The 27,832-nt window shown below is 39.9% G+C and overlaps 1 protein-coding gene across 3 annotated transcripts; it reads left to right on the top strand.

Moving 5' to 3' along the window:
* Window positions 1-2: 2 nt before the first annotated feature.
* NSUN3 (NOP2/Sun RNA methyltransferase 3) lies at window positions 3-21,431 on the top strand. Of its 3 annotated transcripts, none has more exons than XM_050905076.1 (6): window positions 3-150; window positions 371-480; window positions 2,069-2,268; window positions 4,056-4,210; window positions 4,740-4,861; window positions 20,776-21,431. In XM_050905076.1, the coding sequence occupies exons 1-6, from the start codon at window positions 136-138 to the stop codon at window positions 21,035-21,037; spliced, it is 864 nt and encodes a 287-aa protein (XP_050761033.1). In that variant the 5' UTR covers window positions 3-135; the 3' UTR covers window positions 21,038-21,431. The 3 variants fall into 3 exon arrangements, with proteins under 3 accessions (XP_050761033.1, XP_050761023.1, XP_050761014.1); XM_050905066.1 differs by having other exon boundaries at window positions 2,069-2,376; XM_050905057.1 differs by having other exon boundaries at window positions 2,069-2,412.
* The last annotated feature ends 6,401 nt before the right edge of the window (window positions 21,432-27,832 follow it).

Below are 27,832 nucleotides of genomic sequence, written 5' to 3'. Positions count from 1 at the left end.
GTCCATCTTGGCAGAGGTGATCACAGTGCAGGATCATTATGCCTTGCTTATTTTGCTCCTGGTATATACAGAGTCCCAGGAACCACTGTATTATTAGCATAGTGGATATGGAGGAGTCTTATCAGCAAGCTTTGAATGACCTCTTCACAGGTAGGAAAGAAGAGAGCACGCTAGCTTAACTTGTTTGTTCTCTAAAATTTCTGTTATGTCTTGATGACATGTGTAATGTGACCTTGATGTTTGAGCATCCTAATATCACTGATACTAAGTTGATTTAAATTTATAAAATGTTCTTTTAATAATTCTAGTGAGAACTAGAGAGGGCTTCATTTGTTTTTATTGCTTTTCTTTTTTCCTCATTTCTCTGAAGCTGGAAAATAAAACAAAAGGGAAGCTTCAAAAGCAGATTTGTCAAGTTGTTCTGGATCATTTTGAGAAGCAGTACGCAACGGAACTGGGAGATACATGGACCAGTGTGAGGTCTGTTGTTTTGGGGAGATGGGGGAGGGAGAGGAGAGGTTCTGTTATTTTTTAAGTGCTTCGTAAAATATCTTTGAAAAGAGTCATGGACTGTAACAACTGCTTCAGTTTATTTTCAGTTTAGAACTAGTGTAAAAGTGTTAAATAACAGAAGATTAAAACTTGGGATTTTTTAGTTTTTTCCTTGACTTGATTATTTTGGACATGAAGTTCCTGTTCTCCTGTATGCATATGCACTGCAAGGAGACTGCCATCTTATGTGTTTGTTGACTGTTTTGTAAAAACATGGTCCAAAAAGCATCCCTTCATACTTAATAGCTGCTGTTAGGGGTTTTTTTTTCTACAGCTTTATAGTATCTTGAGAGACTGGGACAAAGATGTTAGGAGAGAAGTACATCCCCTGATTTCTTTCGTTAGAAGAAATAGAATATTAACAACATGTACAGAAAAGGCTATCACTTAATTTGGGCCTTGGTCATACAGCTGCTAAAGAACTGGCTGTGGTATTGAGAGAAGACATCTTCCCATCCCTGCTAGCGGGTGGTTGTTGCTTATAGGAAAGCCAGCAGAATAGCCCTTCTGGAGAAGTTCAGTGCTTAGCTTATATACTTTTCAACAGGAATTTGAACAAAAGCAGTTGACTTTGACTTAAAATGCATGAGGAGTTCTCCCATGATCAGTGCCACGTTACTTTGAAGGGAAAAGCATCTTATGTGATCAGAGTCTTAGAAACCATGTTGATTGCTCTGAGTGACCTCTTTGGGTTAGCCTGTTTGGATTAAAAAGTAGTTTAAAATAAGTGTTTCCATTGTTTAAAAAAAAAAAAAAAGCATAGATGTATAGCATTAGTTTCAGTGAATCTACTTAAAAACTCTTTTAGGTTGGATCAATGTGTATTTCTCTTTTAGGCAGTGAATATTCCTGAGGAGTATTTTTTGAGGCTAAATGAAAAAAATACTGAGAGAAATTTCAGTAGAAAATGGGGGAAAAAACATGTAAGAAAGGCCTGAAAAAGTGAACTGAAATACAAGCGAGCATGTTCCTACCATATAAGCACTGCTTTTTTACTGTCTTCCGGGAATATCTTATTGGTTTAAGTTTTTCTGGCCCAATGTTTGCAGAACATAAAAGGAAATTTAGAAGAGAACACTGCATTTTATGGTGTTGGCTGGAATAACTATTGCCAAGCCAATGTGATTGTCTTTGTTGTGATATTTACAACTAATGTTACAGTTGTTCTTTGTCCCTAGGGAAGTACTTTATAGTCAGAAAGAGCATTATACTTCATAATTTATAACTTCTACAGTCATCTATTAAAGAATTAGGGGAAAATAGAGAACATCTTGTTTCAGAAGAAGTTAGTGGTTTAAATGCAGTAATTAGAGAAAACGGTGGCTTGATTTCCTATTAAAATTGTTTTCCTGCATACTTTTCTTAATCGTATCTAATAAAAATGATTCCTTTTTGATTGTACCAGAATCATCGAGTGGTGAGATTGTTACCCTTATGTAAGAAAAGGCTTCCGACACTATGGAAAGCTCATTTTATTTGCCACGTTATTAAATAGCTTTTCCTTTCTTCAATCTAGGGATGTACTCACATACCCATTGTGCTGGCAGTACGCCGTCCTGCTTAACAAGTTCAGCCAGTCCGCTGAACTGGAGAACACCTTGCATGTGAAGGGATATCGTCCTGCCTTTCAAGGACCCTTGCCCTATCTTCCGGCATCGTTGAAGTGTTACATCAGGAGAACTCCTGGGAGATTCCCTGCACAAAAGCACCAGGCTGGTAAACTGAAAGAGTATTATCTGCTGAATGCTGCTTCGCTGTTGCCAGTGCTGGCGTTAGAAGCAAAAGATGGGGAAGACGTTTTGGATCTCTGTGCTGCACCAGGGGGTAAATCAGTAGCTATACTGCAGTGTGCCTATCCAGGTAGTGTATTGATGTGCTGTTAGAAGCTGATCCCTGGCTCTGTGCCTGGGCTATTTCAGTTGTGCCTGTGTTCTGTACAAGATTTGGATTAGGAGCAAAAAACCAACAATTTATATTCCAAGTAGTTCCATGCTGTTTAGTAAGATTTTTATGAAGTCTGTTTACCTAAAAGAGGATGAAAAATGCAGTAGTTATTTAAATATAGGTTACTGCAAACTGACAGACAAAAGTGGAGTAGCTCTATATTTTTCTTCCTGCACTGGTTCCCTTATTGTTACTTCTCAAGAATTTACTTAAAATCATGTAGATTTGTTGGCACAGGGAGGTAACTAATCTGTAATCTTAGCATACTTGTACTTTTTTTTCTTTTTTTTTCTTTTCCTCTGCTACCTCTCTGGCCAGTGCTATGCAAATAGTATAAGTAAATTTAAGTGTACTGATGTAAAACGGAGCATAACAAATTAAATGTGCAAGATCTAGGCAGAGGGAGAAAGCTTATGATGAGGAATTGGTCTATATTAGTGTTGAATAAGCTCTGTGTCTCAATCCACCTAGATGTTGCAGAAGGGCACTAAGATAATCACAGTGTTTAGAAGGCAACAGCAAGCAGTAGCTCAGTTCTTCCAGGCCAGGGAGTTAAAGCAAGCTGTGATCGCTGTTTTCAAGTTTATATGTTAGCTTGGGTAGTATTTGTCTCAAAATGTTCACAGCACCTTATGTTCTTAGTGATGAGACCATTACTGTAACCACCTGCACCTGTTGATTACAGCTGGTTCTCCCTCCCTCTTCTAGAGGAATGAGATGATGCCAGTGAGGTAAATTAAATATGGATTGCCCTTTCAAAAGGTTTGAAAAAACCCCACTTTTATCCCATGGCTGCTTCTGAAGATGCCAAATTGTTGCTGAGAACATAAGATGTAAAGAAGTTGATTCTTAATATACCCCAGTGAATGCTAAGATGTACCATATTGTGTGTGGCAAACATGGTGTAGGACAACCTGTGGAGACATGAAAATAGAAATTTTATAGAAAACAGGACTAAGGAAAAAATACCATGCTGTGTTTCTGGTCCGGGTAGGAGCAACAGAAGTGTTTCTTCTGAAGGGGTAACGACTCTGGCTACATTGTTAACAGTAAGTGCAACCAAAAGGCTTTTGTTAAAACACTTGCAGCTTGCATTTCAAGTAAGTAAGGGGTTGGACTGCTCTGCTTAGGATACGCAAAACTGATATTTTATTTATTTCAAAGGTAATTAATTAATTAATAAGGAGCATGTACTTCATTTAGACAATGGCTCAAGGAGCCCAGAAAGGCACTCATTTAGCACTGGTCTTTGGATATGGATCATGTTTAAAGTTTGTTTTACTGTGGAAGTCTATTGCTACAGTAAATATTTGCTAGTAAATATTTATGGATTGCTGTGTAGGAGCATGTTGAAATTTACTCAAGTTTATAAAAATTCAGCAGTGTTATAAAATGTGCAATAACATAAGCACATAAGGTGTAAACTCTGTGGCAGTCATGGTAAAACAGCAGAACTTCTGTAATCAGTGTCACTCCTTATATTTGTAAAAAAAACCAAACCAGAAAAAACATAATGACTTATTTTAGGGTGTTTACTTCATTTTTTTTAATTTTCTAAGGTCAGTTTCACTGTAACGAATATGATGATTTGAGGTCAAGATGGTTGAAACGGACAATAGAATCCTTCATCCCTGATCCTTTGATTAACTTAATAACGGTCTCTAAACTGGATGGTCGACAGATTGGAGATCTTAAGCCTGAATTATATGACAAGGTAATGTTATTACTTATTAGCAAATTATATTTCTGTATTCTCCTTCTTTTTCTTCCTATGCTGCTGTCTTTTTAATTTTCTTTTTTTTCTGGACCTCACAAAAATACCTGACCTATCAAGGGGAACTAAGGACATGTACAGGATTTGCAGAGCCTCAGGAATCACTTTATGAAGCCTGTTGTGCATTTATTCATGTGTTAGATGATGTTACCCATTTAGCCTTGATAGTGAATTCTGAAGACCTTGCAGCAGTGTTCTTTACATAATGTGTAGTTAGGAAGGGGGGGAACAAGTGAGAGCTATTCAGGTAGAGGGTACTTTTGGAGCAATAATCTCTTATCCCCTGCCCCGATAACTCCATAAAAACATCTCAAAATAGTAATTAGATCATTTCTGCTCCTAAAATGGAAAATAAAAACAGTGTTCTAAGTGTTTGCAAGAGTAAGTTGAGTAGATTTTTTGCACACAGCATTCAGAAAGTGAGTATCTTTATTGTGAATTGTCTTACTAGCTCTTATTTATTGTATAGGTACTGGTTGATGCGCCTTGTTCAAATGACAGAAGTTGGCTATTCTCTTCTGATATTCAGCAAGCTACGCTTAGGCTAATACAAAGGAAGGAGTTATCGTCTCTACAATTCCAGCTGCTAAGGTGAGAAGTGCAAAGGAAAGCTATTAAAGGAGCTTTTCATAATTAATGAAAATGACATGGGGGCAAGATTTGTCATGTTTAATAACCAAAACCAGGTTTCACCATGTGAAAAGAATGTGAAGAATATGTTGTTGCAATGCTGTTTAGAATAAACAGTTGATCTAGGTTAACGTGAATATGGAAATTTGTATGGGGTAATATAAGCAGTGAGGCCTAGGTCCTCTACTACCATACTGCTGTACAGTCCTCTTAACTCGCTTATTCACATGTATGTCCATTTTCAGATGACTCAGAACAGTCTGGTATCATATCAAAATATTTTTGGTGGACACAGCTAAAATGGTTTCAGGTATATTCCTCAGCTGAAGCTAAAACACACATAACATTTTTAATAGCCTTTTTTTTAAACTATCTTTGAGAGTAGTCTATAAACCTGCCAAGCTGGGCATTCTTCCCCAAACTCCTTTTGTTGTTGTTGTTGTTCTTTCACAGAATTATCCCTTATGGTTCTTTATTACAGTCTTTTTGATAACTGGGCTGTAAGTCACGACTGGTTACCAACCGTCACTTATGTCATTAGTTAATGCTGCTTCAGAATTTGCTTTCTGGGCTGTTTATATGAAGAGATTGAGTCCACTATTGCACATTCTTACATGCTGCTTGAATTTAATACCCATTTGACTATTTGTAGCACAGAAAGATACTGATCATAATTGACAGTGTAAAAAAGTAAAAGAATGTGGGGTTTGGTGGGGGAGAGAGGATTGGTTTGTTTATTTTTCAAGAACTGCCACCCAATAATCCAAATCAAGGTTGTCATGTATTACACTTTTTAATGATACCAGCCATAGGCTAGCATTTGTGAAGCATTTCAAACTCTACAGTTTTTCTCATTGGGGGGGGGGGCGGAAAAAAAAGTATTTTCCCAATAATACATTCTAGACTTGAGTGTGTTTTGCAAAGTAACAGTCACACCTGAAGTCCATCTGTCAAAGCAAATTGAGGGAAAAATAACATATTATAAAAAAGAAAAAGAAAGTTTTTATGGAAAGTTCCCATTGCAGCAGTTCAAGATAGTTTTGCATGACTTCCAGTTGAAAAAGGCCTAGCAGAAGCCTATGATTTATAACAGAAATATGAGTATCTTATTGCAGTAATGCATCATGTCACCCATTTCCTTTGAAGAAATCAATCACATTTAAAACACTGACCTGTTTCAGTTTTCCCTTTTCAATATTTGACATATAAAATCCAATTTGTGAACCCCTACCAAAAGAAAGCGTATATCATGCAGAGAAATTTTGAGAATTTGCATAAATCACTCCAGATTGTAATTCTGAAGTGGAGAACTCGTGACAGCAGGAACCTTGTTTTTAAAAAAAGGAGACATTCCTGTCAGCCCAAATCAGATTTAATTGAATTATTCCTAAATCAAGAAGAGAACTTTGCTTCTGTTAAAAGTATGCTTTACTATAGCAACAGCAATAAGAATTAGATTTGTAAGGACAAAATACTTTTGATGTGTAAATTGAAGTAAAAGGATGGTAATTTCAATTTCATTGCTCAACATAGGACTGAGTAGTTCTGTAGATTGACCAATCTATTGTTATGTGCAGTGGAATTTTTTTTGTCATTTAAAAGATTTTGGAGCATGTGAAATAAACGGTTAAGTTTAAGAGTTAAGAGATTACAAGTGTTACTGGGTAAAATATTTGACATATACTTAGTAAATGGTATAGCTGTCCACTGTATTTTTATTGTTCCTTTTATCTGATCACTTTAGAATGAATTTCCAATACTAAAGACATCTCAGATCCCGTGTGAAAGGGAAAAAGGAAATGATAAAACGAGACCAGGAAAGGCTAAATGATTCATGCAAGTGCATTAGAAGTTTGGTGAAACTAAAATTGTGGAATGCTACCCTATTCAAGCCTTTGTTTTATGGCTAGAGTGCATAATTATAAATAAAAAATGGAGTCTGAATCCCGTCTCTGATACTTCCAGTAATATTCAGGAAGGCTGAACCTACATTAATCCAGCTGTACTGCATCTTATGTGAGTCAGCTCATGCAGAGCTACCTCTGGCTTATCTATTCAGATTACCTGGTGCTTTATGCTCATTGGCGCTTCTCGCCTTGGTTCCTGGATCTGTAAAACAAAAACAAGTATAAAGCTGGACTCCAGCAATTTTTTTGAGAGTAGTGTAAGAAATATTGTGTGATTTGAAGACGAAGCTTAAAGTATAAGGACCAAGCATTATTTCAATTTAGCAGTAGTATTAAGTATAGGGATAACACACAAATGAGAAGAGTGAAATGCAAAGGGGAGTTCTATTTTCATTTCGATCAAGTGACACTGAGCCCAAAATTTGAGATTCCCTCTTTCTTAATTAAGGAAATGCTTCATTTGTAATCTTGTAATCTGTTTTTCTGGGTTTGGTCATCTTGCGCTTTTTTTTTTTTTCTTTTTTTGGGTTTGATTGGTTTTTTGGGTTTTTTTTAGCAGATCTGCTTGGGGGGAAGCTGGGGACATTAGAGAGGAAGTGAAGGAAGGAAAAGTATTTTTTGCAATACAGTGTAATTTATTAAGTACATAGAGGCTTCAGAGAATGACGATCTGGAAGAAATGTTGAAACTGATGCAATGATCTTCCTACTCCAGTCTGAATAAAATCTGAAATGTAAATAAGTGGCATAAATGCTGAACAGCAAATTTTATAAGCAGTGAGGGCACCACTGATTTGAAGGAAATTGAGATTGTAATGATTGTTAATACCAAAACCAAAGTGTCCCTGCTGAGTGCTATAATCCAAGAACACACTGCAAATCTTGTTATTATTTGGAGTGTTCATGCAGAAAACAAATTGCAAAGTAAGGAAGGAGTGTTCATTTCCTGATACTGAATGCTGGCACAAAATGTAGTGGTTCCCGTAAGTGAATTTACCAATGTTATCAGTTCTCAGATAGAAATTAAATTTTGGGTTAAGCTCGAGTGCATAACAACTTAGTGGTGAAAATGTTACAGATGTGGTAATTATTCCTAGACCAGTTACTGTAGCTGAAAGAAACTGTGTTAGGGTTCAGCTGAAAATAAATCCAACACGATACAATTTAGAAAACGCAGCAAAGGCATTCAGACTACTCTAACTCTTCTATACACAATATCTCTCAGTAATTAAACAGCTCTAATTGGTGTTTAATAGAGTTCTGGTCCACAGGAGCTCAGACTAACTTTAACAGATACATATTGGCTGACTTTCTTTTTTCACCTCTTTTTCTCCCTAGTAGTTAGCTACAAGGGAGATTGTTTTGAATACCTAAGACATGCACACACAAAGTTAAAGAGATTTGGTGGAATTCGGGGTGCATGAGAAGTTTGAAGTGTGCTTTGGATTACTGGTGGCAAAATAAGCCATACAAAATGCTCATTTTCCTAGTTGATCTCTTTCGAGTTGTATGTATTCTCGTTTTTCAGAACTCAGGATGAAGCATTAAACTTGGCTTGAGAAATCCAGAAAACCCTTTATTCTTCCTAGTTAATGAAGTGTTTCGATATCTGGTTTGCTTATACATATGATTTTTAAGGAACTGTGTCTGGTTCTGTATAACATACGTATCTCCTCTTACAAACCATATGCAAGTGGACTGCAATAGTGAGATAAAATGAATGTTTCCCTCTGTACAAAGAACTTTTTTGCTTTGGATATCATTCATAACATGGTATTTGAAATTGCTGATCTTTTTCAAGAAAAGGTTACCAGAAGTTTTGAAGTTGTTTTGTTTTTTTTTTTTTCTTTCTCATGGAATAGTTTGGGAGGTAGGAGGGTTGTGCTCATGCTTTTACTTGGAAGGAAAAATAAAAACTCAACCCAAATATTCTGAACCTATTTTTCTGAATTAAAGGGTACTTAAACCATTAGTTAATGTCCAGGTGTTGTGCAGGCGGCTTCATAAAGCTTTTGATCTGTGTTTGTCTTGCTGCTTCAGTCCCGGAGCAGAGACTGCTGATCATGCAGCCACTTTGGTGGTTTACCAGTCTGCACACACGGGAAGTAAAATGAGATTGACTGTTTCCCTTAAGTCATCGGGTATAATTGGCAACCTAAGTCTCTGAAGGCTAATCTACATGCCACAGGACCCACTTTATTTTCTCCAGTCCAGACCTTTGAAAATATATCTTACTTAGAAAAAATGTTAAAACTTTTGGTGAAAATGTAGGACACAAATATAACAAACCTAAAGTTACAAGCTGCTCTGTTTTCTCTGGTATGTGAAAATTAGTGATGTGGTTTCACAGAATACATATAGTCATAGATTTATTTGTTGAAAAAGAGTCTTTTTCACACAGTGTGTAGTAAATACTGTGATTTACTGGAAAAATCCTGATACTCCTCCTCCTGCATTCGGTGTCACCTCTATGTTTTCACTGAATGTTGTTTTTTATAAATATACTATCATATATTTAGTATATGGTACCACTGTACCGTTTCTGCTTTGATTAAGACAAAAGCCTTTATAGCATGTGGGCATATAATGATGAAGTAAAAAGATACTCGCAATTAGCTAGTTGTCCTGTCAGGCAAAGTGATTTGGTTTTGTTTGTGATTCGCTACTGATGAAAAAAATCTCAGCCTTTAATGTTCATTGCAAAGGCAAGGAGAGCCAGTGTCTTGAACCTCTAAAAAAATTTACCATTGTAGAAGTTGCTTGAGTTTTAGTGTCAGGCATTAAAAGGATGGCAGGGCTGCATGTAATGGGGGAAGGAGAAGCACAAGAGAGTCCCTCCAGAAATATGGCAGCTATCTTGTGCCATAGATCTCTGTTTCAGCGTGTGCGGGACTCCTGCACAGGAGCTCCCTGGGTGAAGTTCAGGGGTGTTTCGGAGTGACCTGAGAGAATTCTGAACTGCAGTACCAGAGGGGGAGAGGTGAGCTGAGGAAAGAAGTGGAGTGGATGCCATCTTCTGTGGAGAAGGGAAAGAAGGCACACAGGAAAGTGGAGAAAATAGTGTTGAGGATTGTTTCATCACACTGTTCTTCAGCTCTTTCCCTGGAATTTTTCCCTTTGCTCCTCTGTAGCTACCCATTTAATCCACTTGTTATCCGTAACCATTTAGTCAACTAGCTCTACTGGCAATTTTTTTAGAATTGCAACTGTTGGACCAACAAATCTGTGGGTTGTGTGGATGATTCCTTCTTTAACCACTTTCTGTCTTGGAAAGCTGAATAGTTTATATAGACTGCTGGCCCCAGGCTCCAAATTGGGCATGCTGTCCAGGGTGTCTTGCTGTGCAAACCGTGTTTGCTCTCTGTGCATCCTTGCCCCTCCGGATGAAAACGGTTAGATAGCTGCTGACTGGACAAGGAGACTTTGGTTTTTTGTTCTAATTTCATATGCTTAAATGTAGCATGTTTGTGCTGTGCCATTCCCCAAAACACTGTTGGTTATGTTGCTGGAGGTATGAGTCATTTTACTGAGTTTTTTAGACTCGCGGTTGGTTTGAATTTCTTCACAGTGAGTGCGTGCTGTGGCCATTGTTGTGGCTCCGTGTTGTCTTCTATCAGAGATGTTAAAATAAGTAGTTTCTGATTTTAAGTACTGCCTGGTTCCTTAAGCCTTTGGCAGTGCCCTGTAAGTAACTTACGGATCAAGTCCCTTATGATATGTTGCAAAACAAAGTTTATTGAATTAATAAATAACTGGACAAATAAACAAATAAGCTACGCAGGAGCTAGGCAGTTGTTTTGGGATCACAGATTTAAAGTCAGGCACAAATTTTGCTTTAATTCCATCTTCAGTCCTTTCTATGTATATGTGTGTTTCATAAGCTGTAAGGAAAAACACTAACTCTAAAGCTGTGTGGCAAAGTCTGTAGTGGGCTTCAAAGGTCTTTCATTCTCCCTTCTGTAGCTGAGAAGGTTCTGCTTGGGCTATATATGTTTTTCTTCTTGTAAATAAGAAGTTTAAGTTCGGAAGAGGGATGGACCTCTGAGAGTGTGTAAGGTAAGAAGGTAATTCTGGGATGACTAAAACAAGGGAAGGATTGAAGGTTTGTCACAGTAGACTACCTCTGGCTGCTGGAGGCTAGCCAGCTAGAAACAGCCTTGATGTTAGTGAATGCTGAGCATGTGGAAACTCAACAGTTAGTGTGCAAGGCAGCTGCAACATTGAGAGTAGAAGCAAAATTCTTGAGCATTGCATTGGCACTTGTGGCTCTTAAATCTAAGAACGGGAAATAAACCAATCTGTTACCATTACAAAGGCACTGCAGTTCTGGTATTGCAAAGGATATCTCATAGCCCTGTGTTACCAGGATGAATATTTCAGAAGTCAACCATGCATTAGAGAAGAAAGCTCAATAATGTTAAACTGAGGGTTCGGTCTTTGCTTTAGAAGAATTTAAAATTGTTTGCTATAGAAATGTTATTTGTCAGAATTTTCAGGACAAATTTTGGCTAGAGCAGAACAGGGTGGGTTTTTTGGGTTTGTGGTGTTTGGTTGTTCGGTTTTGGGGTTTTTTTTGGTGGCTGTGTCTACTTTTATTTATAGTTCAATCTAATGCTGAAAAACAGCAGCTCATTGCATGTTTCTCCTGTTGCTACCATGTTATTCTGAACTGCAATGTCTCTCCACAGTAGCAAAGCTTAGAGAGGAGCAGAGGGATGCATGTTTGGGGTATGGAGAGAATACTTGAACTAGTGTCTCTGTCTTCTGTGCAAACTCTGTCACCGCCCATCACAAAGTATTAAAAAAATAGGTATTTTGACATAGGAGGAATTTCCTTATCATTTTGACTTGGTTTGTAGAAATAAAACCTTTAACATGCAGGCCATATTACCACGATGTATCTGGACTCTTGTAAGAGGAAGAAGGAAATGTGTGATATCTTTAGTCAATAAAAAGAATAGGATTGAGGATAAAAGCAAATGCATCTTGAGATGCTTTGTTTCTTGAATAGCTTATAAAAGGGTTGGCAGTTTTTATTCTGATCAGACATTATCTTGCATATTGAGCAGAAATACATCCCAGTTGCCAAAAGATGGCAGTGTTGAAGTGTTGTATTATTTTAAAATTGCCCTAAAATATATGTAATCTTTTTACTTTAATACGGAAAATGGTTGAATGATTAACATAATTAATGCTGACCCTCCCAATGGCATGCAGCATTGGAGTAGGCTGGACATACAGGTGCTAGCTATAGTGCTAGCTATAGTATGGAATATATATTTATTGTCTGCCTATTTTTAGAAGGATGTTTGAGACACCAAGACTTTTAGAATGAACAAAATGTCAGCCTATCATGTTTAATTTTCTCTAAGTGTGAAAAATGCTTTTTTTGTGTGTTCTGGCTAACTACATTTTAGTTGCATATAAGAGTTTTTTAGTTTTAGAGTTGTCATGTGGCTCTAGAGTGGTCTTTTTTCCCTGAGATATTAAATAATAATACTGCTCTGTTTTCCCTAATTTATTGTTAGCATCTTCTCCATTGTTAGATTTAAAGTAACTCTTGAGAAATAAACTAAATAAAACTGCTTTAAAATAATATATTTCTTTAAAAAAATCTTATCCAGTATTCCTGTAATATGAGGGGTTAGGATAGATTACTCTAATGCATCTTTTGTACCTCTGACTTCCATAGTGTGCCATTGAACCTGTATCCAAAGACATACCCTGCAAAAATATAAAGTATTGGTAATACTTTTTTTTTGGTAAAACCTCATTTAGAATGAAGAGGGGAGCAGTCTGCATGTGTTAAATTGTTTTAGAGTACTTCCTGAATGGGATGGACATCAACCACCCTTTTGTTTGGATTACAGATGTGTCTTGCACTAATGTGCTGGAAAGATTTAAGTGTGGATTTGGTGGCTATAAAGTGATAATGTCAGTGGTTCAAAGCAAGCGTGGAGAAGCATCAGGCAAGTTTCTATAGAATGATGTGCCAGTGAATCTCACTCTGTCCTGCAGTTTTCCAGCTGTTGTAATTCCAAGCTATTGATGATTTGAAAATGTCATTAAAATTTTGGACTATTTGATACCACTAAAGTCTCCTAAATTGTGATATGATGATATGTACTAAAGTTGTGTTCAGAACCCGAGAAAAGAGCTGACTTTTTTCTTTAGTTTAGCACGTGTGTCGTCTTGTAACAAACATGCAATAGTACTTGCAGTTCTATAATGTAATTACTTCTTTTGCATACTTTTTTTATGTCGTCTCCTGGAACAGACAATATAACCTTGGAGATTTTGTATACAGTCCTTACCTGGTAAATAGGGCATGTTAATGGATTGTCGTGCATTTCACCAATTTTAGTCTTTTCTGCTATGCCTTGACTATCTTATGGCACTAAAACAATAACCTCACACTTCTGCAGTGGTGTAGTATGATAGCATGCAACATAAAAGCTTGATTTACACACATCAGCTGCCGGCAGTGGTGCTTCTTCTTTAGGGTCTTGATTGCAAATAGAATCATAGAATCTTTTAGGTTGGAAAAGACCTTTAAGACCATCAAGTCCAACCATTAACCTAGCACTGCTGAGTCCACCACTAAACCATGTCCCTAAGCGCCATGTCTACACGTCTTTTAAATACCTCCAGGGATGGTGACTCCACCACTTCCCTGGGCAGCCTGTTCCAGTGCTTGACAACCCTTTTGGTGAAGAAATTTTTCCTAATATCCAATCTAAACCTCCCCTGGTGCAACTTGAGGCCATTTCCTCTTGTCCTATCGCTTGTTACTGGGAAGAGACCGACACCCACCTCACTACAACCTCCTTTCAGGTGGTTGTAGAGAGTGATAAGGTCTCCCCTGAGCCTGCTTTTCTCCAGGCTAAACAACCCCAGTTCCCTTACCCGCTCCTCATAAGACTTGTGCTCTAGATCCTTCACCAGCTTTGTTGCCCTTCTTTGGACATGCTCCAGCACCTCAATGTCTGTCTTGTAGTGAGGGGCCCAAAACTGAACACTGTCTTCAAGGTGCGGCCTCACCAGTGCCAAGTACAGGGGGATGATCACCTCCCTAGTCCTGCTGGCCTTACTATTTCTCATACAAGCCAGGATGCTGTTGGCCTTCTTGGCCACCTGGGCACACTGCTGGCTCATATTCAGCTGGCTATCCATCAACACCCCCAGGTCCTTTTCCGCTGGGCAACTTTCCAGCCACTCTTCCCCAAGCCTGTAGTGTTGCATGGGGTTGTTGTGACCCAAGTGCAGGACCCAGCACTTAGCCTTGTTGAACCTGATACAGTTGGCCTTGGCCCATCGATCCAGCCTGTCCAGATCCCTCTGTAGACCTTTCCTTCCCTCAAGCAGATCAACACTCCCACCCAACTTGGTGTTGTCTGCAAACTTACTGAGGGTGCACTTGATCCCCTTGTCCAGATCATTGATAAAGATATTAAACAGAACTGAACCCAATACTGAGACCTGGGGAGCACCACTTATGACCGGCTGCCAACTGGATTTAACTCCTTTCACCACCACTCTTTGGGCCCGGCCATCGAGCCAGTTTTTTACCGAGTGAAGAGTATGCCTGTCCAAGTCATGAGCAGCCAGTCTCTGTGGGAGAAACTGTGGGAAATGGTGTCAAAGGCTTTACTAAAGTCTAGGTAGACAACATCCACAGCCTTTCCCTCATTCACTAAGCGGGTGACCTTCTCATAGAAGGAGATCAGGTTAGTCAAGCAGGACCTGCCTTTCATAAACCCATGCTGGCTGGGCCTGATTGCCTGGTTGTCCTCTATGTGCCACATGATGGTACTCAAGATGATCTGTTCCATAACCTTCCCTGGCACCAAGGTCAAACTGACAGGTCTGTAGTTACCCAGATCATCCTTCCGGCCCTTCTTGTAAATGGGCGTCACATTTGCTAACTTCCAGTCAACTAGGACCTCCCCGGTTAGCCAGGACTGCTGATAAATGATTGAAAGTGGCTTGGTGAGCACTTCTGCCAGCTCCCTCAGTGCGCTTGGGTGGATCCCATCCGGCCCCATCAACTTGTGTGTGTCTAAGTGGTGTAGCAGGTCGGTAATCATTTCCGCTTGGATTATGGGGGCTTCATTCTGCTCCCCGTCCCTGTCTTCCAGCTCAGGGGGCTGGTTTCCCAGAGAACAACTGGTCTTACTATTAAAGACTGAGGCAAAGAACGCATTAAGTACCTCATCCTTTTCCTCATCCTTTGTCACTACATTTCCCCCTGCATCCAATAAAGGATGGAGATTCTCCTTAGCCCTCCTTTTGTTGCTAATGTATTTATAGAAACATTTTTAATTGTCTTTTACAGCAGTAGCCAGATTAAGTTCTAGTTGGGCTTTGGCCCTTCTAATTTTCTCCCTGCATAACCACACAACATCCTTGTAGTCCTCCTGACTTGCCTGCCCCTTCTTCCAAAGGTCATAAAATCTCCTTTTTTTCCTGAGTTCCAGCCAAAGCTCTCTGTTCAGCCAGGCCGGTCTTCTTCCCCACCGGCTTGTCTTTTGGCACATAGGGGTGGCCTGCTCCTGCTCCTTTAAGATTTCCTTCTTGAAGAATGTCCAGCCTTCCTGGACTCCTTTGCCCTTCAGGACTGCCTCCCAAGGTACTCTGTCAACCAGTCTCCTAAACAGGCCAAAGTCTGCCCTCCAGAAGTCCAAGGTAGCAGTTCTGCTGACCCCCCTACTTCTCCAAGAATCGAAAACTATCATTTCATGATTGCCATGCCCAAGACTGCCTCCAACCATCACATCACCCACAAGTCCTTCTTTGTTCATGAACAGGTCCAGCAGGGCGCCTTCCCTAGTTGGCTCACTCACCAGCTGTGTCAAGAAGTTATCTGCCACACTCCAGGAACCTCCTAGACTGTTTTCTCTCTGCTGTATTGTATTTCCAGCAGACATCTGGTAAGTTGAAGTCATCCCCCATGAGAACAAGAGCTAGTGATTGTGAGACTTCTCCCAGCTGCTTACAGAATATTTCATCTGCCTCTTCATCCTGGTTGGGTGGTCTAGAACAGACTCCCACCATATCTGCCTTGTTGGCCTTCCCCTGATTCTTACCCATAAACACTCAACCCTATCGTCACCATCATTAAGCTCTTGACAATCAAAACACTCCCTAACATACAGGGCTACCCCACCACCTCTCCTTCCTTACCTGTTCCTTCTGAAGAGTTTATAGCCATCCATTGCAGCACTCCAGTTGTGCGAGTCATCCCACCGTGTTTCTGTGATGGCAACTATATCATAGTTTCCATGCTGCACAGTGGCTTCCAGCTCCTCCTGTTTGTTGCCCATGCTGCATGCATTGGTGTAGATGCACTTCAGTTAGGCTATTGATCCCGCCACCTTTTTGGGGGGAGAAGCCCCAATTCCTACATGATCATTCTCAGGCACTTCCGTGGTTTCTAACACATCAATAACCCTCGCGTCTTTGCTGCCGCATGGATCTTCATCCCCTGCCTTCACTGAGACAGCAGACCGAAGGACCTCGCTAGCACTAAGGGGTTGTCATGTTACTGAAGCAAAAACGGTTGTAGGGAAAGGTGAACGAGTCATGAGGCTCCAGGAAAAGTTTCCTGTGCTTTTAATGTGTGTTCTTATGTTTCTCCATATTAAGCTTGAAACTTTGCAGTATTAGTGCCTGTAACATGTAAAATTCATTATGGCAAATGTATACACCTGAATTTAAAATTATGAAATTAAGTATTAACTAGATCTGTATTTAAACTGAAAGTTTTAGTTCTTTAATAAACATGAAGATCATCTGTACTACTAAGAGAAAAATAACTACAGATTAATTACCTTTAAGTAATGTATTTTATTTTTAAACAATGTATTGTAATAAGAGGAAGGTAAAAAAATATTTTTTAGTCTTTTGCCCTAGCATCCTTTTTAATCATTCTAGATTTGGAGCCCATTTTTGAAAGTTACAGAGTACCTTGTAACAGGCACCAAATTCCTTCAGCTAAGAGTCGAGCTTTAAGTAAGGATTTGGGGGATAATCAAGATGCCTAAAGTGAGAGGAATCTTACATGCTTAGATGGTGGAGTCGTAGTAGCAGTGGTGGGTTCTGCTAGATGTCTATAAGTTATGCTCCAGCTCTGACCTATCCTTGGATAAGCTTGTTTCCCTCCATTGATTATAGAGGAATCCTACTTTCTTAAATTTATTTGAACAAATTCTCTTATGAATGAATTCTCTGTCATGCTGATGATGAGGGGTCCAAACTCCCTGAATCTGCTTAGCCCAGCGCAGTATCACCCTGTGACTTTGAGCCCAGCACTTCTTCACTTTGAATTTTGCAGCTCAGTGCAGGTTTATCAAAAGCCAAGCACGGCTTAATCAGGGATGGCGGTCGGTTGACTTTGAACACAGCCACTGAAACAACTGTTGCTGAACTTGACAAGATGGATAGATACATTGATTAACCTTGCAGCGTAAAGTAATCCTCCTTAGATATTTTAATTCATGACTTAGGTTCAGAATAAAGATAACTGCACTGAGCAGCCTCACCTTTTTGGGTCATGGGCCAGTGAAGATTCCCAAGCTAAGGAGGCTTGGAGTTAGGGGGTTTTTGATGTGAGATTTTCAGGATTTCGTTCAGAAGCCCGTGCTGCTTTTTCCTCTGAATCACTGCCCCAGTGACTCAGTTGTAGGAGCATGGTGCCTTTGAAAGTGTTGTCTTGAATGGTTGTTACTTTATATATGGTAAGAAAAGGACACTTAGCAAGTGTCCAGGCTTTTACTTTTTCCACTTTTACATGGTAAAAATATTTTCTCACTTGTTTAAATGTTCATGTAGTATCCATCTTATAGGTAGGAAAGCAGTTGCCGTTATCTGCTTCTATGAGTAAAGTTATCAGGTATGCTAAAAGTACATCTTGATTGTCATGCAAAAACATTTTCACATTTTCAAGCCAACTAGCTGCCCTCTCATGGCTCAGCATTCCTGTATGCATGAAAAAGGTGTAGCTGGAGGGGGAAATTCTATGAAAATGAGTAAAGTAGGTGGTTTCTAATAATACTGTGAAGATCAGCTCAACTTGATGAGAGCCCATTTAGACTTCAGTCCTGTTGTCTTTGAGTTCTAATGTGAAAGCTAGAAAGCAAGCAACTTTTACATGGGGAAAAAAAAAATGCTTTTATGTTTTCCAGATCTGGTATGAGGCCAAGGAGGCAGGACATCAGTGTGCGGTTCTCTTGCTGGCTTCTTGTTCATGAGAAGGGAAGGTTGTACATTCCTGCTCTGCTTTACGATAGTTACCTTCCATACATCTGGGCACACTGTGGTTGCTCAGACAGGCCAGAGAGAAGCAGCATAAGCTCTGCCCTTTTAAATGGACAGCTGCAGCCACAGCAGGATATCTGCAAATAAGGAAGGTAGCTGGAGAGACAGTGGAGCCAGCTTAGGGCCTCAGGTCCAGTGCTGGTGCTTTTGTAGCCTGCTAAGGAGTATATGTGTGTTGGGATGCAGAGGGGAAGAAGGATGAGTATCTGGAGCTGGGCAATTCAAATGCATGCTGGTAACTGCAGAATTTTAGAAAGTAAGATCTGGAAGGGACGTTAGGATGACACCTGCTCTGTTCTACTGTCTCAAGGTGGCATTGTAAATGTCGTCTTATATCAACCTGCATCTAAAACATTCTTAAACGTTTTTGCAGACTCTCAAAAGCTACTCAGAGGTCTGAGATAAGCTTGCAGTTTTGTGATAGGTTTAGCTAATTTTGGAAGTATCCTAGAATGAGTCCGTTAGGCCCAGTTAAATTGAAAGTATTCAGACTACCTAAGTACTCTGTAACCTGTTCTTTACCTGTAACAGGCTGAAGTTGAACTGCTCACTCAGGCTAAATGTGCTAGCCATCTGCTCACTCTCCATCTTTTTACTGAAGACTGATACAACAAAGACATTTTAAACACTGATTTTTCTTTGAGCATCATCAGTTGAGAGAGCTCTATTCTTTTATGCTAACTAAAATTGGAGTAGTATAGACTCCAGTAAAATATGTACTTGGCTTGCTGATTAACGTAACCAAGAGTCATAGAAGAAATCAGCAAGATAATGTGTACACTCCGCAGAGAAACAGATTGGGTATAATACACAGGAGTTTTCACCTGGGAAGGTGAACAGAGTTGTATTATCTCTGTCTGAAACAGTCATTTGTCCTGGTGTTTCCTTATTATTTCAGACAGGACTTTCAGAGTAGCTTTGATCTGTGATCTGCTTTGATCCTGCTTGTGATGAGGCTTTTCTTTATTGATTCTTTTCCTGAAAAGGCCCAATCCTGTTAAAAGGACTTATCTTTTTCCCCCTTGTATTTTCTTCTTTCCTTTCTCAACTGTTTTTGTTCAGCTATCACCCTTAGCAAGTCCTCAGCTTGTCTCTGGAGGAATTGCTGTTTCAATGGCATTGTGTTTGATTATCTGGGCTCGGAATCAGGCTCACTGCATTTGGGGGCTGCTCACCTCATCTGGTTTGAGGATGTAGGGGTTTTTTTCTTTTTTTTTTTTCTTCTTTTATTTTTCCCTGTAGATTTTTTTTTTTGAGGGGGGTGAGAGGAGGGTCAGTGCAGTATTGTCAGTAATATCTACCAATCTAAGATTATTCAGTGTCTTTCCATACAGCATGACTGTGTGTATCATTGTGCTCCACGACTCCACGCTTCCAGTGTCTGCCCTGCCCTCGTGCACCTGCTAAATTCCCAGTGACACACTCGCAGTCCCCTGAGCGCCTACCTTGTTGTCTCTCTGATCTTCACAATTGAGTAACAGCATTCACCTGTTCAGATTCTCTTGTTTTTAAACAAAAGAAGTTTTATTTAGGGAACAATTGTATTTTAACGTGATATTTGGTTCAGCCCAGTAGTATCTGTTTTCCAGAAGCAGTGAGGTGATCTGTATGAATACTAGCTTACAACTCAGTCTTTGAGCCATTATGTCCTTGAAGGCTCCAAAGTGTATGATTAAAAGGGATTATCTTAAGAGAGCATTTTAATCGCATATGAACCTTTAGTGTAGCTTGCTCTTTCAGTTACATGGTGGTACCAGATTTGGAGAATGCTCTTCTGTGGTGCAAGATTTGGGATTTTTCTCCTTACTCTTTTAATTTGCAGTAGGTGAATATGGATTGCACATCTCATTTCTATACTCTCATAGGTTATATTTTATCTGTCTGAAAAAGGACCTTGTAGATCTGCTTTAATGGAAAGTAAACAGTCTGTTTAAACTCAGTTTCAGTGGGGAAGTGAAAAAGAACCTCTGTTCTGTCCATCCACCAGTAGTCATGAAGCTTTCAGGATACTTGAAATCTTAAGTCGCTATTTTGCCTTTGTTTAGTCAAAATTTGTCAACAGGTTAATAGGTGAAGGGCACATAAAGAAACAATATGATCCAGTAAGTCGTATTTCCTTAGGAAATCAGGTTGGCTCAGTGAAACCCGCGAGTCCTCCGACCTGCTGAATAAGTTGCAGAATTTGCAGAAATGTTTGTAAAATTACAGCCCAGTAATTAGTTCAGGCTATTACTGCAACTGTACATTCTGATATTTGTTCACGCAAGCAGCTGGGTAAGTATCTAACTAGCACTTGTGATGTGGTGTAACTCATTTTGTATGCACAGTCGCAGCATTTTCACAGTTGTGCAGCACATATAAATGTTTGAAGTATATTCTGCAACTCTGAATGGATGCTGCTTTCTACTTGTCACTGTTGTATAAAAAATACCTTCAGTTAACTGAGAATACATTAATAAATAAGGAAGCAAAAATGTGTTGCAGGTAGTTTCCTGAACTGTCAATTAAATACTGTTAAGACGTTTTCATGATGTTATTTTTCTCATATTTATTTATACCTATTTATAATTCTAGATTTATAAGTCTTTACATGTTCCCCCACCCCCAGTATGTCACTTCTTACGTTGAATTTTTTTTTGTGTGTTATTTGCAGGTCTGCTATTAAAGCATTGCGTCCTGGTGGATCATTGGTCTATTCTACGTGCACTCTCTCAAAGGCAGAAAACAGCGATGTAATAAATCTCATTCTAAACTCCTGCAGTAATGTTATGCCTGTAGACATAAGTGAAATGGCCAAAGCTGTTTCTCAGGAATTCACTTTTCTCAGTGGTACGCAACAGCATGAACTTCTGGTTCTCCCAGAGAAAGGGAGAGCATGGGGTCCAATGTATGTAGCTAAATTAAAGAAAATGTAGTCCATCAATGCCTGTTAGATTTTTATAAGGGATATGTGATAAATTAATATTTATTTCTAATTTAGTATGTGTATATGAACACGTCCATGGCAACTGAATTTAGAGCATTGCAGTTTTGTATCAGCTGCTGCTTAATAAAAAGGAAGCTAGACACTTAGTTTAGCTTGAAATACTGAATGTGTCTTCTAATGGGGACTTGTGGGCCTCTGTGAAGTCCTCATGAAGTCAAGGGAGCTTTGTGTTATTTTCAAGGTGATGCTCTTAAACGGATTTGTATCCTAGAATAGCAGCCTAATGTGGTGGGGTTTTGCACTGTTTTTTGTTTTTGTTTTTTTAATTACTAATTTGGTTTTAATACAGTATATTTTAAAATAAATGGTTTCAATGGTCTGAAGTCATGGAAATCCTTCATTCTCTCTCAAACACATCTAGAAATCTGTTTTCCTGTAACAACTGATTTGTATGCAGAGTCTGTCATCTTAAGCGCTGACTATTCCAAGCACTGGCAAAACGGGTTTCATATTTCCTAAGTTGTTTACTGGTTCAAAACTGTCTTTTGTTTACAGTCACAAAGGTCAGCAGCTATATTGACACCAGCTTTTTCTTTTTTAATATATTTTTGAGCTTACAAAAATATAAATTGAAAGAGTAAATTACATTGAAATGTCCTTAAAACAGTAGATTTCAATGTGTTTAGCTTTGGTACTCAGTTTATGGCATAATGCAGTATATCCAGCAGTCTCTAGAGCACGTATTTGGAACAGAAGCAAAATGATTAATAATCACAATAATAGCACAGTATTCAGAGAGTTTTGTTACATAATTACAGTCATGACGAGCAAAACAGACAATCTGGAGAAGTGGCTTATCCACCAAGTTACAAAATGTTACGTGAATTCGTGATGTCATATCTGTGGTGTGTAGGGCAAGAGAGTCCCAGAGAGAACATGTACTGATCTTATTTATAGGTTCCCTCAATTCTGCCACACAATGCTATGAATAAATATGTAGACATATGTGCACATGTTCATGCGTACGCACATACAAACTGTGTCTTCCTGTGTACTGCCTGTGGATTAGGTGTAAAAACTTCTGATCCAGCAGTGCTTGAATTATGCCTATGAGTGGATCATGTAATGGACTATATATCAGGTCGAATGTTTGTCTTGAAGTAGAATGGAGCCCTTTCATCCCTCTCCAAGCAAAGAGGGGTTCTTTCCCTGATTGAAGCTTACAATAATTGTTTTTAAGGAATGGTGTTTTAAAGAACAGAGATTTTTTTCTGGTAGATGAGTTGCTTGTGTGGAAATGTGTGTGCGTGAGACTGTGTACATTTACATATTTCATATGTTTTGTGTGTACATCTGTGTATATATGTAATTATAAGCTTTTTGCAATCACAAACATGACTTGTTAATGCAGATTTTATCCCCCCCGAATACAAAAGAATATCAACTTGTAAATACTGGAAAAACTACCAAATTGGTGATTCTGCACCTCGTTAACAAAGGCAGGAGTAGTTGATTGCCTGAGGTCTTCTGTAAGGAGCTGCATGTAACCACGCTGGAAATGCAGTAGTTCTACATGAAATTCTCGAGTTGCTGTGAGCTCAGAAATACTTGTTACAACTGTGGCTGCACTGCCTTTTGTCTCTGAAAAATTCAGTTGACTTTTCACAGCCTTTATTCTCTGCTCACCTTGTTAGACTGATGAGCCTCGACTCTGCATTCACACCAGTTCTCTGTCAGTAGACCCGTGGCCATGGAGCACTCAGCATTTGTCCCCGCTCTGAGCGTTGTGGCTGCTGGGAAGGTCCTGGCCATAGTGCCTAGGGCAGTAAGAAGGCAGAGTTCAGAAGCACAGCACCCGCAGTGAAGATCTTAGTTGCCTAAAAGCAGATGCTGATTGTGAGCAGTAGCTTTGGTTCTTGAGGCTTCTGTCACTAGGAGGAGGATGGGTTGGGCAGTTTTTCTCACTGCTGCACCTTTTGCTGAAGGAAATAAACGGGTAAGGTACTCTGCCCCTTTGGTGCCTGAGCTTCCACGGTTATCCTTTCCCCTAGTTTGTGATGAAAAATGTTTGAGGTGCCCCTGTAGTATTATATTGTCAGCAGTGTCTCTGAAAACTTAAGAGGATATAAAGCGTATGCAACTTGAGGCACGGAAGTTACTAATGTATGCAGATGATACTGTGTTCCTATGAAAAGACCTAACAGCATCTGTCCCAGAAACATTAAATGTAATATCCAGATTTGGAGTCATCTCAGGCTACTGGATGCAATAACAATACCCTTGTCAAAACGCTTTCCATCAGTTTTATTTGCCCTGTGGAAATTGAAATGGAAAGCCAAGAATGTAACTTACCCAGGGATGGAATTAAAATATGTGGTTAAACTGAATGGTTGAGGAGAACGTAGGCTGGGTAATCACAGAAAGAACAAAGGGATCCTTGAAAACTGAACTTCGCTCAGTCTCAGCATATGGGTGAGTCCCTGTGAACTGCATTGCATTAGACCTAAATTATGCAGCAAGGCCTCCTGATGTACGTAAAAGCTGCACTGAGTTCTGCATAACCCTTTGCTGATCTCCTGGAGTTTCTTTTCAACTAGTCTAAAAATGCACCAAAAAGGCAGGAAAAACGAGGCTAATTAATACGTGATATTTATTTTGCTTTGTAGCAGGTGAATGCTAGTCCAGAGTGCTGCTGAGTTTGTTTTTTTGTTCTGTTCTAATCAGTTCTGGCTGGTGACAGGGATTTGGTAAGCACATGCGGAGGAAGAGGGGGTGAGAAGGGAAAAGCACAAAGGATGGGAGGGCGTGCCTGTGGAGGTAATGGGCAAGGTTTGCACATGTGGGGAAGCAGCGTCCACTCCAGGGGACTTGAAAAGCTTTTGTGTCCATTCAGGTGCCTCTTAGGTACTTCTGATGTCCTAGGACAACTTCTGCTCACCTTCAGGACAAGGCTGCAACGTTATCCCTTTTTACACCTTTTTCCTAGGGCATTGTAATTTAATTCCTCTGCTACATCCTGCGTCCTCTTTCACAAGCAGCTCTGATGGAAGTGGGGTAGCAAACAAGTCAGGCTCTCTAACTTAGAGGAAATTGCAGCCCCAGGGAAAAGGCAGGTGAGCAAGCTGAGGGCAAGAAAATGACCATTTTTTGTTGGGTTGTGGAGTAGCCAGAGAAATTTGCATGATCTCTAATGAAGGCAATTAAGAGAGCGTTTGTCCGACTACTCACCATCATATTATGCATAGCAAACATCAGTGCCAGTATACCTCAGAGGCAGCAGAGAGAACTGGAGCTCAAATACTAGTGTGCTTTTCTGCCATTCCCTTTTCAGACATACAAAAAGTAATTTCCCTGTTAGTTTCAGGGGGGTTGGCACAATAAGAGATGAAGGCCTTATATAAAAGGCAACTTCAGTATTTGCCAAATTTTATCCTTTATTCAGTGACATCTGACACAATTCAATTATGGCTTGTCAAAAGCATTCTCCACTGTGGAATAGAGTGGAAAAACAGATTACACACAAATGGCTGTGGACTGTTACAGTCAACTAGGGGACTAACGAACTCTTGGCTTTCTTACTGAGATGTACAAAGAGAAGGTGAAGCACACTGGAAGAGGGGTAAAATGAAAAGATCAAGAATACAGCAGTGGAAGAAAAATATGAAATACTGGAGAAGAGATGCCATGGCTTTTAGCGTGGAAGAGCAGCAATGCTGCACCTTGCGCAGGAAAAGGTCTGTGAGTGTCTGGGTGGTGGGGAGAGGAGAGTTCCTTTGGGGGAGAGCGGGAGCCACAGTTACCTGTGCTGGGCTACGAGGATCCCCTTAGTTCATCTGGCTATCTTAGGAGAAAAATGTCTTTTGAGGACATCAATCATGAAAACGGCAGGGGGCTTGCTTTAAATTTGCAGGGTATTTAAATTGGCTATGAGCACTTAAATAGAGCATGGCTACCTGTTTCTTGCAAAATGAATGGCTGTATCAGTGCAGTGTTCCTATCAGAAAGAATTGATTTGGTGGGAGGAAATTTTGAGAATCTGATCTGGCTTAAATAGTCTGTTCTGTCATAGAATATGGCCTGCTGGTAAGCTGGTTTAACTTTATGCAATATTGGCTATAAATGAGACTCTTTCTTCCAGGGCAAACTTGAAGAGCATATACTGGGGTAGTCTCTTAACTTCCAGGTAAAAACTCAGGTAAAAGTGAAACTTTAAGTTCTCAGTTATCAGTTTGTCAAACTTGGATCGGAGAGCACAGGGTATACGCAGTCACTAGTCTTAGCTTTTAGGTGGTGCTGCTGTGTCCCTACCACAGGATTTTTTTCCTGAAGATAGGTTTTTATAAGACAGATCATAGCAATGATGAAACGTGTCAGAAAATGCCTTCATTGGCTGATCTTTCTGGCTGCCTCCTAAGATTTGAGGTCAAGGCCTAATGGCCTTGGAAGGTTTTATTTTCTTAGTAGTTGTACATAGTTTTCAACAGGGGCAAGCATCATAGAGCTCCCATGGCTCTATTTAAAAAATGTGTTTCAGGTGGTACCAAAATAAAATGCCTCAATCAAACAGTCACAACTACTCTTGAGAGAAAGGGATGGTACATAAACCCGGGTTTCGTGCCAGTCTTTGTATTTCACTGAAGAACTTCCACTCCCTACAGCTGTGTTTAAGGTGGTCACTTACATAAATGCTTCCTCGCTGTTTCACTTTGTGATAGCATGGCAGTATGGACATGGCAGTACCGTGGTCACTTACCAGTGTGTCATGGTGATGTAACCCTTCACGGTCACAGAGGAAAAGGAAACGGATCTGCTACCCTAAAACCACAGGTAATAATCCATTCTATAGCAAGAAGTGCTCCAAAAGTTGTTGCAGAACTAAGTCTTTTGTTAAAGAAGATAGAAGCACTAGAAGGCAGCACAGCTACCCAAAGTTGAATGAGGCTAGCACTTCACCTGATTAGTGCCATTCTTACCTTGTTCTTTACAAAATGATGCTTCCCTGACGTATGGCTTTCATCTGTAATGACCGTAACAGTTTGGCCTGACCTTACTTCTGACAAGGCTAATCAAATAAAGCAGTCAAAATAGGCAAGAGGCTTGTTTACATGCAGCATCAGAGTAGCTCTCACTGCGATCCAAAAGAGATTTGGATTAACTGTTGCTGTGTCTTGGTCACCCATGCTATTCTGGTGTAATACTTGTATAGCAGCACCTGCGTCAGGTATGGGCCCTGACATGACTCCTCCTGATTCTCCCTTTGTATCAAGTAACTTTGTTTGCTGTGAGTGAGCGGCTTTCAAACCATCTTTTGATGTACTTTAGTATGGCACAGACTAACAAGGTGTCGTGGTTTAACCCCAGCCAGCAGCTAAGCACCACGCAGCTGCTCCCTCACTCTGTCCCGCTCCCAGTGGGATGGGGAGGAGAATCGGGAAAAAAGGTAAAACTCATATGTTGAGATAGGAACGGTTTAATAACTAAAGTAAAATATAATACTAACACTAATAATAATGAAATATTATAATAATAATAATAGTAATGAAAAGGAATGTAACAAAAAAAAAAGGGGGGGGGAGGGGGAACAGTGATGCACAATGCAATTGCTCACCACCCGCTGACCGATGCCCCAGCAGCGATCTGCCCCTCCCGGCCAACTCCTCCCCGTTTAAATACTGGGCATGATGCTCTATGGTATGGAATATCCCTTTGGCTAGTTGGGGTCAGCTGCCCCGGCTCTGCTCCCTCCCAGCTTCTTGCACACCTGCTTGCTGGCAGAGCACGGGAAACTGAAAAAATCCTTGGCTTAAGATAAGCGCTACTTAGCAACAACTAAAACATCAGAGTGTTATCAACATTATTCTCACACTAAATCCAAAACCCAGCACTGTACCAGCTACTAAGAGGAAAACTAACTCTATCCCAGCCAAAACCAGGACACAAGGCAAAACTTCCTCCTCTGAACAGGTGTTCTTGTAGCATCTTAACCTGCTCGATTTTGAAGGCACATAAAAACATAGCATATATTTTAGATGCACTTTTCCCCTTTTTTTAACGTACTCAGTGCTTACTAAACATCCTACCCTAAAAGAGGAAGGAGACTGGTGCTCTCTGCCCTAACTAAAACAGGGTAAAGCCCAGAAGTGTGATAAGGCAGTAGGGAGTGGATGGGGAAGGAGCAACATGAAAGTAACAACAGAATGATAGCTTCATTTTTTAATGATTTCAGCCTTATTAGACAAGCATGTGTGTATTACTGAGAATTAAATGGTGGTTTCTAGACAACATTTCATTAGATTTTGCCCAGAAGTAACTGTGGGCCCAAACTCCTCATTCAATCTGGCTGACAAAATAAGGACTACCTGTATCAAGGGATTTGGCGTTGTGTGTACCTTATGAACATATTATTGAAAAGTCTCCCTTATCGCCAGTTCCAGTTCCCTGCTTTGGTAAATCACCAATATGCCTGCCATAAACTGCTAAAACTTTACCTCAAAGATTTCAGGTTTCTTGTCTCCACTGGAACGCATTTCTGGAACTATGTTACTCAAAATTCAGAGAACTAAATGATCAGTTCACCTCCCCGCCTGCTTCTGGTGTTCACCATCACACCAGTAACAAATGAGCAGCTACTACTGCCTGCATTTGGATGTGGTGGGCTATGAAAAGCAGGGAAATATGTAACTGATAGAGTTCTCAAAAAGTATTTTTCTAATTGTCCCAAAGTGAAATAAGATGATAAGAGGAAATTCAGAGTGATATATCATGGGGTTTTGGTAGGGGTTTT

The sequence above is a fragment of the Gymnogyps californianus genome, chromosome 1 (genome assembly GCF_018139145.2).
Source record: "Gymnogyps californianus isolate 813 chromosome 1, ASM1813914v2, whole genome shotgun sequence".
NCBI lineage: Eukaryota > Metazoa > Chordata > Aves > Accipitriformes > Cathartidae > Gymnogyps > Gymnogyps californianus.
This window is presented reverse-complemented; position numbering and strand designations above follow the sequence as displayed.